This window comes from Orycteropus afer, unplaced genomic scaffold (assembly GCF_000298275.1).
Source record: "Orycteropus afer afer isolate SDZICR_OR568_19922 unplaced genomic scaffold, OryAfe1.0 scaffold00938, whole genome shotgun sequence".
Lineage (NCBI taxonomy): Eukaryota > Metazoa > Chordata > Mammalia > Tubulidentata > Orycteropodidae > Orycteropus > Orycteropus afer.
The window spans coordinates 132,035-144,938 of record NW_006922525.1 but is presented as its reverse complement, the minus strand read 5'-3'; the positions used below and the strand labels follow the sequence as shown (position 1 = coordinate 144,938).

At 32.3% G+C, this 12,904-nt stretch overlaps 1 protein-coding gene across 1 annotated transcript in view; it reads right to left on the bottom strand.

The window, feature by feature from the left end:
* TECRL (trans-2,3-enoyl-CoA reductase like) overlaps positions 1-3,200 on the bottom strand; it is a 229,588-nt gene extending 226,388 nt beyond the window's left edge. The window contains 1 exon segment of the mRNA XM_007958341.2: positions 2,967-3,200. Coding sequence (XP_007956532.2) covers positions 2,967-3,200 — 234 coding nt within the window.
* Between the last annotated feature and the right edge of the window lie 9,704 nt (positions 3,201-12,904).

The following is a 12,904-nucleotide window of genomic DNA, read 5'->3' as shown; positions in this document are numbered from 1 at the left end:
TTTATGTATACATCTCCCTCATAATATTGGAAAATATTGTATGTAATCGAATCACTAAACACACGTCAATCAGTAATCAAATATTCAATTAAATTTAAATTATGTTCTAGTATCATAAAGTTTTTTTTTTTTTTTTTTTTTAATCACAAAGTCCAATTCTTGTGAATCATTTTTTCTTGGATTTTTATATGAATATATTGCTCCCAATAAGCAAGCAAAGAAACAAATTTCGTTTAAATATATATTCTTATTATGTTCAAGTCATAGTACTAAGAAATGAATGTAGTATTCCTACTTTTTACTACAAACTTAGAAATAGGTTTTAGTAGCCCATATTCTTAGTAAGTGTCTTTTGTTTCAACTATTCAATGATTTTCCTAAGATTTGACACATAAGAATGATGCACAAGGGCTTTAAATTCAGTGATGTGTGCTTCCTAAGTACCAGATCTTTAAATTTCACTGCTGACCTTATAAAAATATGCTTACTAAAAGACAGTGGCATAAAAAACACCTCTTTTGTATATTAGGTGGAGCCAAGTTCAAAGAATTTTTTTTTAATATGACCTTATTACATTTTTAGTTTGTCTATGAAAAACAATATTTTGTAAAATAAAATGAATCTTTCTCATGTTTATAAATTACAACTATTACAAATCATGAAGCAAAAACATGTAAATGAATGTAAATTTTTTCCTCTGAAGTATCTTGCCATCATCATGGAACATTTTATCAAATTAAAAAACACAAGCAAGACAAAGCAAAACCCAGTTCTTTTGAGGACCCAAAAATCTGAATATGCTAAGTAGCATCATATAACTTTGTGCAATAAAGGAAGAAGAATTCAAAATTAATCCTCTATTAAGCATATTATTTTTCTGTAAGAGTTTGCCATTTGAGATGCAAATACAAGGACTTTCATAGTTCAAACATGAGATTCCTAAGCTATTTTTTTTAAAAAAAACACTGGATTTCTGAATGCTTAAATTTTTCCATTCATTAATTTACATGTAGAATTGCAAAATGCCATGTCTTAGCTTTATATAAAGTATTGGTAACAAAAATGCTTAAATACGAAGGAAATTAATTAGAAATCCATTACTCTCTCATCTCATTATTTAAAGGTGGGCTGTGTCTCAAACTTTGGACATATGCCTATAAGGGTACAATAATCAGTTTTATGTTAGCCTCTTGATCTTGGGAAATATTTGACCATTTAAATTTCCTTCACATTCATTGCCATGTTTCTCTGGTTTAATTGTGTTCTTCTTGTAAGTTTTGATTTTTTTTTTTTCATTTTTGTAGTGAGATATTACAAATATCACCTTATAGATGATAAGTTTATTTTTCAGATTGTCCATATTCTTGTAAGATAAAAAAAAAAAAAAAATCAAAATAGTTTATTGAGGTTCTTAAATAGAAGAAGGATATTATGCCCTGCATGAAATTCATAAGTTAAAATTCCATTAGACTCATACATATCCAGGTCTCTGGGTGGTGCAAATGGTTAAGTGCTGCATTGTTGTTGTTGTCATGTGCCATCCAGTGGGACCTGACTCATAGCAACCCCTCCTTGGGTTGCCAAGGTGGTATCACTACGGAAGTAGATTACCCAACCACCTTTCCAAGGAGTGGCTGGTAGGTTTGAACCACCAGCCTTCTGATTAGCAGTCAAATGCCTTAGGCACTATGCTATTAGAGCTCCTCACCTACTAATCAAAAGGTGATAGGTCAAAACCACCCAGAAACGCCTTGGAAGTGAGGCCTTTTGATCAACTGAAAGGTCACAGCCTTGAAAGCCTTCTGGAGTGCTATTCAGTATACTTCAGGTCACCAGGAGTAGGAATTGATTTGGCAGCAACTAACACAAATACATATTCCTCATTTATATTTAGTCTCCGTGGTGTTACAGACAAGCATGAGATTTAGAGTTACATACAAATGGTTTTGAATCATTTCTTTCCCACTTATGATCTGTATAAACTTGGAAATATTGCAAATATTTCTTTTTTATTTAGGAATAAAAGTTAATATTATTCAAATAATAAGCTGATCATACTGTTCTAATTAATTTTAAAAAAAGTATATATAATATGCTTGGCAATTGAAGCAATATGCAATTTTTCTTCTTCCCTTCTTATTTAGAAACAGAATATAGTTTTAGGGAATCAGTGATAGAATTTTTTAGAACAAAAGCTTATTTAAGCTTCCTGTAAAATAAAATGAAGATTTAATTTTATAAAAATAATGTGTCTTTCTCTTAATAAATTAAACTACCAATGTCTTTTCAAACTTAGAATACACTGAAATTGTATATATGTATGCATATCTAAAACAAACATGTATGGTCTTCATTTTAAACCTATGAAGTATATGGTACAGTGAAACATCTGCAAATATGACAAAAATGGGATAGTATAGTATACAAAGCATTCTTTGTTAGGAACTTGTATGTTATGGTTTTGTGAAACAAGTAAACTTTTCATAAATAAAGAGACTGTCTTTTTCAAGGAATATAATTAACCCAATTCAGAATAATTTTTTAAATGATTAAATTTTATCAAAATCTCTAAAGCATTCTAACTTGCCAACTTCAGACTGTGGCTTGCTGTCTCTACAAATACAATTAAAGTTGTACAGTAATATGCAATGACTGTTGTATATCTCTAGGATTAGAAAATCTAGAGATAGTCATATTGACTCAGAAGCTAATCACTGGAAATTTTATTTCCAAATAATGGTGAACTGTAACAGGAAAACTAAAATCTAATTATTAGCTACCACAAACATGAAAGATGCAGAGCATCTTGTAAGAAACAATGTATGAAGCATGTGTACTACTTATCATAAAGTGAAGGTTAAAGAACAAGAACAGATTTTAATGCAGTTCTGTCAGCATTCAATTAAGTAAGCAATAATCTTTGGAGGAGATTTAAAAAAAAAAAAAAGGAAAGAAATAGTACTCACCTTATCCACAATACATATCTGCTTTCTTGTTTGAGCATCAAGTATTTCAATCTCAAAGTGAATCGTTTTAGAATGTTTGACCACTGGAGTTGGTTTCAGAGGGCCTGCTGAGATCACAAGTTGTGACAAAGCGTGAAAATTTCTCATATCATTCTTCAATATGGACCGTGATGCTCCTTGGGAAAATAATTGTCTCTTGCGTTCTGAAGCAAGGGACTTGTGCCTTTTGAACATTGTGTGAACTAACAGGAGAATCTGTCATGTCAACAGGAGACACTTGGAAGTATGTTCCCTTTGCACCAGTTAAATACTGCTGGTAAAACCCTGGAAGGTCAAGTGGCATGCCATTCCAAGAGTTCAGTTTTATTTAGCAGAGTTGAAAACAATGACTGATCTTACTTCTATATATAACACACTATTGTGATTTGCTGCAATGAAGAGAATCTCTTTACCAGCATTTGAATTATGTTTTGCTCTCTTCCTTTAGCTCTACCTCCTAACGCGATCAATAGCATCTGAAATTACAAAGTAAGAAAAGATGCTGAACATACAGAGGGTATTTTTTATCTCTAAATTTTAGATGTGCTAACCTTCAACACTGCCACACACATTCACATTAAGATATATTTAATATTAGAATAACACTATCTTACATTAAAATATTAGTGAATATGCCACTATATTATAAAACTAAAGAAAAATGTAGACTAAAACCCTAAGATGAAATATCATGGTATATCCTAAGTTATGACAAAAACAAATCGTGTCAGCATGAACAATGAAAAATGATTGACATCTAGAAAAAAGAGTCCACAAAAAAGACTCCAAGTACTCTGAAAATATAAAAGTGGTTAAAAAAAAAAACAAAAAAACACACACACAGAAAAAAGAAATATAAAATATATAGTCACAACCTCTGAAGGTTATTAAAGTGAAAAACTGTGGTATTTTTGATGAAAATAAGAGTAAAATGTTAATATTGTAGATGGGGTCATTTATATATTCATGCAAAGCTAAATATTTTGTTATTATGACTATTAATTTGACTAAACCTTATGGATTGGGGATTTATTTGAACTTTGCTCAGTTATCATTTTCATACTCTAGATAAGTGCTACAATCAATATGTGATATATTTACAAACGAAAAGATAGGCATACACATACACACACACACACAAATGCTGGCAACTTTATCAGTTGTTCCAAACTCCAAAGATAGAATTGTCTTTACTGCCTCCTTTTCTATCACACTTCATATTAAATCCATCAGAAATCCAAAACACGATCTTCTCATCATTCCAGCTACCATCTACTCATTAGTCTTTCACATTGCTTTTCTAAGCCAGTCTCCCTGGGCTGAAACTGGCCAATCTATAGTCTATTTTTAACATAACAGCTAGAATACTACTCTTATAAGTTATTGGGTGTGAGAGAAGGGACAAAACTTTCCTATAGAAGAATTATAAATAAAACATGAAGATACTTTCCCTTCAGTGTAGGTTTCATTTACTGAAACACACATACAAAATTGTGAATGGATAAGAACAAAATACTAACTTTATGGTAGACAAATTTGGCACACAGCACCCTAACCAAGTGTTCAAACATATTATCACCATAAAAATCATGTTGATATTATGTCTCCACTGTTGATTACCCGAGAAGATCATTTCACCACTGTTGCATTCTTCACAAAATCCTTAACTATTGCCTAAAACTGAGAAAAGATCAGACAAATATAAATTGAGGTAAATTCTATAAAATACCCAACAAATACTTGACTAGAAAAAGCAATATGTTGTTCTGGCTTGTTTCCTGAAGTAGAAAAAGGACATTAGGAAAGATTGTTGAGATATGAATAACGGTATAATAGTGTTGTACCAATGTTTTATAATATTATACAATTGTACTAATGTTAATGTCTGAGTGTGATAAATGTACCATGTTTATGCAAGATGTTAACATTAGGCAAAGTTGGTTAAAGGGTAAAGAGATCATTTATTATTTTCTTTCCAACATTTATATAAACAGAAAACTATTTAAAAATTAAAAAAAAATTAAAATACCCCCAAGAGAAATGGAAAAAAAAAGAAAAAGAAAAGAAAAATTAGACATTATTCAAAAGAATATATTCATCTGTGCCATTAAACTAACATAAAATTTCTGGAAGACAATAAAAGCATTATTTTCAGATATTATTCTACTTATTATTCCTATTATGGAACTACAAAATGCTCTTAAAAATGAAATATATTGGTTATTGCTAAGATGTTTTTAGAAAGTTATTGCTAACTAAATAATAACAAAATAATAAAAATAATAATGCTCTGAATTAATGTTTCTATAATTCTAGATTGAACAGTTGCCATGGAGTTGATTCCAACTCATAGTGGTGACACCATACGTATCAAAGTATAAACTGTGCTCCATAGGTTTCTCAGTGGCTGATTATTTTGTAACTGGATCATCAAGCCTTTCTTCCAAGCAACTTCTGGGTGATCTCTAACCTCCAAACTTTCTTCACTCTGTCACCTCTTATAACCATATTCTTCCTACTCTTTACCCTTAAAAACCTATACAATTATAATGCTAGCTGATAGGATAATGAAATGTACTCATAGTAACTACTAAGAGGTGGACAGGGTTCCAACTCAGCTTAGCTGACTCTTAAATATATCTACACATATTTTATCCTCTTTTCCTATAATATTAATCTAGTCTTTTGGTTTTCTCCATTTTCTGTATATTAATATCATTGAACTATGGAAGGGGTTCTGAATTGACAGCCTAAGAGTAAATAGAAAGGATCTTGGTAACACAAAAACAGTACATTATTTTCTAAGTTCCTAGTAAATTATTTTCAAAACCAGTATTTCACATTCTTTTCCAACTCACAAGCTTCTGAAAGCCCTAAACATTTTTGTTTGTTTGTTTCCTACCAATGAAATGAAAACAACTGATGTTAACGTTGTAATTAATACAGATTTAATTGAAAAAAAAAAAATTTTGGTTACGTGTATTCTATCATCTGTAGCATAAAGAAAGACAGAAGAAGGAAAAGTAATGTTGTTCTTATGATAAAGTCCTTATTTCACATTTCTGATAAATAAATTAGGATAGTTGGTCAAAAGCAATCATCAATGAGGACAAATTAGGATTAAATTTATAGAGATACAGCAGATGTCCTACCAAAAAACAAACTGCAGCTGCAACATAGGTAATAGGAGAACTGGAGTTAAAATGAGAGTAGATTCTTCATCCAACTTTGCCACTATGTGCCAGGTGATATTGAATAACTTGAGTAGTCTCTATGAATACTAATTATATCATCTAGGAAGTGAGTACATTTTCAATATCTTTAACATTTATAATTTCCAAACAATATATTTTATTTGTTTTAAATCCGCCATAACAAAAACAAAACAATTAGAAATAAAACTTGCATGAAATATTATGTCCTTATCTTTAATTAATGAATCAGTCTATTGTAGAAGACTCTGAACTTCACCAAGATTATGATGAAATTCAATGGATTTCTGAAGAACAAAGCATTGATATGAGATTTAATCTTTTATTTTTAAGAAAATTGAGGAACAGAATATAACTCATATTACATGCAAAAGGTAGTTTCTTGTACAATTAAGATATCCATGGAAGAGGGGAAAAAAGAAAGAATCAATACTTAATTCATGTCATTGCTTTTAGGTGTCATCAAGTTGATTCTGACTCATATGGACTTCATGTACAACAGAATGAAACACTCCCCAGTCCTGGGCCATCCTCAAAACCAGTGCCATGCTTGAGCCCATTGTTGTGGTCACTGTATCAATCTGCCTTACTGAGGGTCTTCCTCTTTTTTTTTGACTGTATACTTTACCAAACATTATATCCTTCTTCAGAGACTGGTCCCCATTGATAACTTTATCAAAGTACTGGAGGTGAGGTCTCGTCATCCTTGCTTCTAAGGAGCATTTTGGCTATACTTCATCTTAGACAAATTTATTTGTTCTTCTGGTTGTTAATGATATTTTCAATATTCTTTGTCAACACCATAATTCAAATACATCAATTCTTTCTTCGGTCTTCCTTATATATTGTCCAGGTTTACATGCATGTGAGGTGTTTGAAAATATCATGGTTTAGGTCAGGCACACCTTAGTTTTCAGAGTGATATCATTGCTCTTTAACACTTTGAAGAGGTCTTTTGCAGCAGATTTGTCCAACATTCTTTGATTTCTTCACTGCTGCTTCCATGGATGTTGATTGTGAATCCAAGTAAAATGAAATCCATGACAACTTCAATGTTTTCTCTGTTTATTGTGATGTTGCTTATTGGTCCAGTGTGAGAATTTTTGCTTTGTGTTGAGGTATAATCCATACTGAATGCTGCAGTCTTTGATCTTCATCAAGTAAAGGCTTCAAATAGTCTTCACTTCCATCAAGCAAAGTTGTGTCATCTGCATGTATCAGGTTGTTATTAAATGTTCCTTTAGACCTGATGTCTTATTCTTCTTCATATAGACTAGATTCTCATTATAAAACAGGGGATACTGCATGGATTAAAATCAGAAAAGTGTATACTTACTTCATAGTTAGTCTAAATACATTTCACATATTTCTATTTGTTTTTATTGTATTTATTTTTCTTTTAAATTTGCCTTCTACATTTATTAAAAGATTTTCATTGAATAATTTATACAAAGTCACAAAGGCCATTCTGTCTTGGTCTTTAATTCAACTCCATGTGCTACGTTTTTCTTAAATACATGCTACTCTTCTATTAGGGCAGGTGGCTTTTTCCTCTCATGATCTCTGAATCATCACTGGAGAGCTTCCAGGTAGTTCAGGCCTGCCTTTCCCCAGAGTTAAAGCCTTTGGATTACAGTTGTTCTCCTAATGTGTTGGCACATAGTGCCCTTCATTTTGGCAGCTGAGGCCATGCCTGTTTACCTTGATCTTTTCAGGGATTTCTTGCCATGAATGGTTATGGACTGTATGACTCCTTATCAACATAGAAAGAAAAACTTAAAAAAAAAAAAAAGAAAAGAAAAATTCCATGTGCTCTGCATCTATATATTTAGGAAAAAAAAAAAAAAAAACTAAACATTTTCTTTTTCTGTCTTTATTTTAAAATATATTGGTTAAGTATAAGAAAACCATCATCAAATAAAAATCTAATATTTAATTTGATAGTCTAGAACAACTTTTATTATTATTATTATTATTATTATTATTATTATTATTATTATATTGGTTGTATTTTTCAGCGGAGGAGGGAAATTGGGAACGATATTTTTTTTTTGTTGTAGTTGTTGCATAGATCTTCAAGAAAAGTTAAAATCCACCAGAGAGATATGAATGACATAGTACAAACAGAGGGAGAGGATTAAATCTTCCAGATGTTTCTCTTCATTATTTTTATTGAGGTCTATTTCACACATTTCAAGTTTAGTAATATGGTTTTATATGATTAAGGTCCATTTCTACCCAGAAGCAGAGTTTGACTACCAACATATTAGGTATCATCTTGCCCTATGATTCTCTGTGATTCTCATATTGTTTTCATTTGAGATATATTTTATGCCATGAGATTTGTATATTTTAATCCACTTAGAAAATAAAATAAAAAGTCTATACTGAACTTCAGTGGCATAGTGCCTAAGGCAACTGACTGCTAACCAGGAAGTTGGCAGTTCTAAACCCACCAGCCATTCCACAAAAGGAAGACTGGATAATCTACTTCCATAAAGATTTACTGCCTCAGAAACCCAAAGGGGTCACTATGAGTCACAATTGACTCAATGACATGAGTTTGGTTTTTGGTTTATACTGAACTACTTAGTAACTACCTAACAGCAAATACTCACGTGCTTAGTATTGTAAGTGCAATGTACACTGTGCTCATTAACATAACAACTCTAAAAGATGGGGTATTATTACAGATACAGAAACTGAGGCATAAAGATTTTGCCAGAAATGATACTATCAAAAACTAGCACTCAGCCTGCTCAACTTTTTATAAACCCAGAGTCTATGTCCTTAATCCCTTCAAAGCATCACTTTTCACAATAGATAAATGAAGAAGCATCATATAGCAAGAAATTATAAAATTAATATTTATAAAAATATAAAAATTATATTTATTTTTAAAAATAATCCTATATAATTAACTTTTTTAAAACATATGTAGTAAAAGATGGTAAGATATTCTTTACAGTAGAATACTTCTTCATAAAGAATAATAGAATCATAAAGACACCATTTTGCAACAATCTCATTAATTTATTTTCATATAAGAATCTTCAAAAGATGACAGAACAGGACATTTACATAGTTTCAAAGTGTTTCCCCATAGAAATATGGGGAATACTAGAATATGTAGAATTGGAATACTAATTAGAGAGAGAAAATGGTAAAATTTCAGAGAAATAAACTTGAGACCCAAGTGATCTATAACATTATTAAATAAATATATAACAAATTGGCATCTTTTGTCTCCTCATAAGATGCACTGAGAACATGATATTAATTCTGCAAAAATGATATTTCTGCCCAAAATAAATAAATTCATTCTATTCATAAGGACCACCTTCCATCTGTCAGTTTGTTATACTGTGATGGTGTGTGTGTTGTTATGATGCCAAAATCTGTGAACTAGCATTTTAAATACTAACATGGTCACCCATGGTGGCCAGGTTTTAGTGGAATTTCTAGACTAAGATAGACTAGAGTGAAAAGCCTAGTGACCTACTCCAGAAAACTAGCCAATAAAAACCCTCTGGATCAATAGAAAATGTTTTCTAATATAGTGCTTAGAGATAATAGCTCTAGGTTGGAAGGCACTCATAATTCATAGTGTCACAAAAATGGACTCATGCATATTAAATATCTTGAAAACTGTAAAGAACCAGGCAATATTATTTTCTGTTGTACTTGGAGTTGCCAGGAGTCAGAGACACCTCAAGGGCAACTTGCAACAAAATTCATAAAAATATAACAGATACAAACAAACTGAATGACATTCCACAACACCATGACACGAAATTCTTAAAAAAAAGAAAGAAAGAAAAGGACTAGACAACTATCTTAGATTAAAAGACACAAATGAAACTTGAGGAGTCCATGTTGCATAGTGGTTAACACTTACCTCACTTACTGCTATTGAGTCGATTATGACTGAAAGCAACTTCCCTTGGGTTTCCAAGGCTGTAAACCTTTATGGAAGCAGAATGCTTCATCTTTCATCCTTGGAGTGTCTGGTGGCTTCAAACCACTGACCATGTAGTTAGCAGCCAAATATCTTAACAACTATACCAACAGAACTCCTTATAAACCAAAATTTCAAAAGTTTGAATTTACTAGTTGCTCTGTAGGAGAAAGATATGACATTCTCTTTCTATAAAGATTAAAGTCTTCGAAACTATGTGACAGCTCTACTCTCATCTATAGGATTGCTATGAGATAGAATCAACTCGACAGAAACTGGTATAATGAGACATGAATAATGTTTAATATTTAATTCTGGATTGCATTCAGGATCAGGTAGATATCACCATAAAGCTTTAAGAATGTATTTGAGATAATTGGATAAATAGATAACTGTATGATAAACAATATTATTGTATAGATATTAGATATCTGAATTAGATAACTTTATAATAGTTATGTATGAATGTGTTCTTTGGAAATAAATGCAGAACTGTTTAGGGAAAAACCACCTTATGATACCGGGAAATAACTCTCAAAGTTTTACAGAAAAAAACTCATTCATACATGTCAAAAATGGTAAATCCAGATTAAGAGTATATAATATTTTTTTTGTATTGATATTTCAAATCTTTTGTAAGCTTGTAATTTTTTTTTCAAAATAATAAATAGATTTTAAAAATGAAGATGCTATGATATAAAAACTCAAAAGATATAGGAGATGAATACATAAGTATAACATTTTTAACTTATATTTTAAAATGTATTTTTCATTTTAAATGATTCAGACATGAAATAAAGTAGGAATATACAGCTTTCATCCAGAATTCAATGACATAGTCCATTTAACTGAGTTTAACTATCTGAAATGTATCTTATTAGCTTTGTTTCACACCTAATATTCAGACTACTGAGTTTCACTAGTATGACATTCTATAATTTATATCTTAGTGTAGTCTATGCAGAAAGGTCATTCAATAAATTACAAAAATGAATTATTACCATAAAGATATAAATTCCACATTGCACCAACTACATTCTACCAGAAACAAAGAGAAAATATCATGAAATAATTTATGTTTTTGTCCCTATTTGAGAATCATTACTCATTACTCTTTCTTTTTCTCTTTAACACTTATTACATTTGAAAAATGAATTTATAAACACCCTAAAACTTGATTCCATATATCATACAGGTAATTTGCTAAGTGTTAAATATTAGCATGTTTCTTTTTCTCATTATTGTTAATTATTAAAAACAAATTACTATTTTAAAAATTAAAAAAAAAAGGCCATATGACTTCTCTCTGGATTTACCAACTCTGTAAGAAGTAAAAAATAAGTAGTTAAATAATACCTTATTTTGTAATAAATAATAACCAAATCTTTTATTGTGTAGCTCTGACAAGATGTTGGAACAGATAGACAAGCTAGACAGACCCTCTGCAACAAATAAATGAGAAGTCAATGGAAACTGATACAGAAGACAATCCTGGAACAGTGAGCTTTGAAAAGAAGGATAGAGAAGAGGATTAAATACTAACTAACAAAAGAACCTGAATGAAACTGAGTGCCAAAGAGACAAGGAGGCAGCATCTTCTGACCTCCTCTAACCCCACAAGAAGAAGATAGAATCACCATCAGTAGCCCAAGGCCTATTTGTGCAAGGCCAGACATGCTGACTCCCTCCAGCCCTTTCACCAACTGTTCCTCCCAAAGCACCCAACATCTCTCTGCTGGGTTCAATAATTTGCTGCAGTGGCCACACAGAACTCACAGATTATGGGGTTTACTAGGGAAGAAACAAGGTACAATCAAATTTCAGGAACACACTCAGTCTCAGCCTGCTATCTCTCAGACAACGGTCTTTTTCAGTCTCTGTCTCAGCAGTTCATGTCTTTTGGTATCTCTTTCTCAGCAGCACATGTCTCTCAGGAGCACATTTCTCTCAGCAGCAGGCCTTTCTCAGCCAACAGTCACAGAGATTCCTTCTGCCTCTAGGAGAGCTCCTTTTGATCCTGGTAGAGTGGTCACCTAACCAATCAAAATCAGAATTCTAATCACCTGAGAGAGAGTGAACTTCCCAGAACATTGTTTTGTGCCACTTTCAACAGAAATACCACAGGTGGATAACTGGAAAATCAGGAGCTCCTCAGTTGCCCCCAGCAAATTCCACCACAGAGTTTATAGACTTATGGCTAGAAAAGCCATACCAGGTAATTTACTGCACCACACTGAGTAGGGAGACAAACAGAGCTGTGGACTGCCAGCTCTCCTGAGAACACAGCCATTTTGAATATTTCCTCATAGCAACTTAAGAATCATCTCTGATCACCAAGACTGCATGAGCAAGGAGTGCATTGGTGTCTGATTACCAGAAGGGAGAACAGTGAGAAAGGGGACAGGTGGAAATGGACTGCCAGTATCTGTCCTGAAGGTTCAGCCATTTTGGACATTTGCAAGAGGGTGCCACAACCATTTTGAATGTATGTGGATGATATTCTTGCTTGGAGTATGACCTGGTAGTGAGCTCTGCCTACCAACAACAGCACAGACAATCTCACTGAACACTGACAACTAGAGAGATGTGATATTCCTCTTGTTACTCTTGTGCCCTACTCCCTCTTGGTGAACAGGAGTGTGGCCATTCCCCACCTCCACCCCTCTTCTTGGCCTAGGGGGATTGCATCCAGGTCTGTGCCCTGGCTGATCCTGGGTGCCACATCCCAC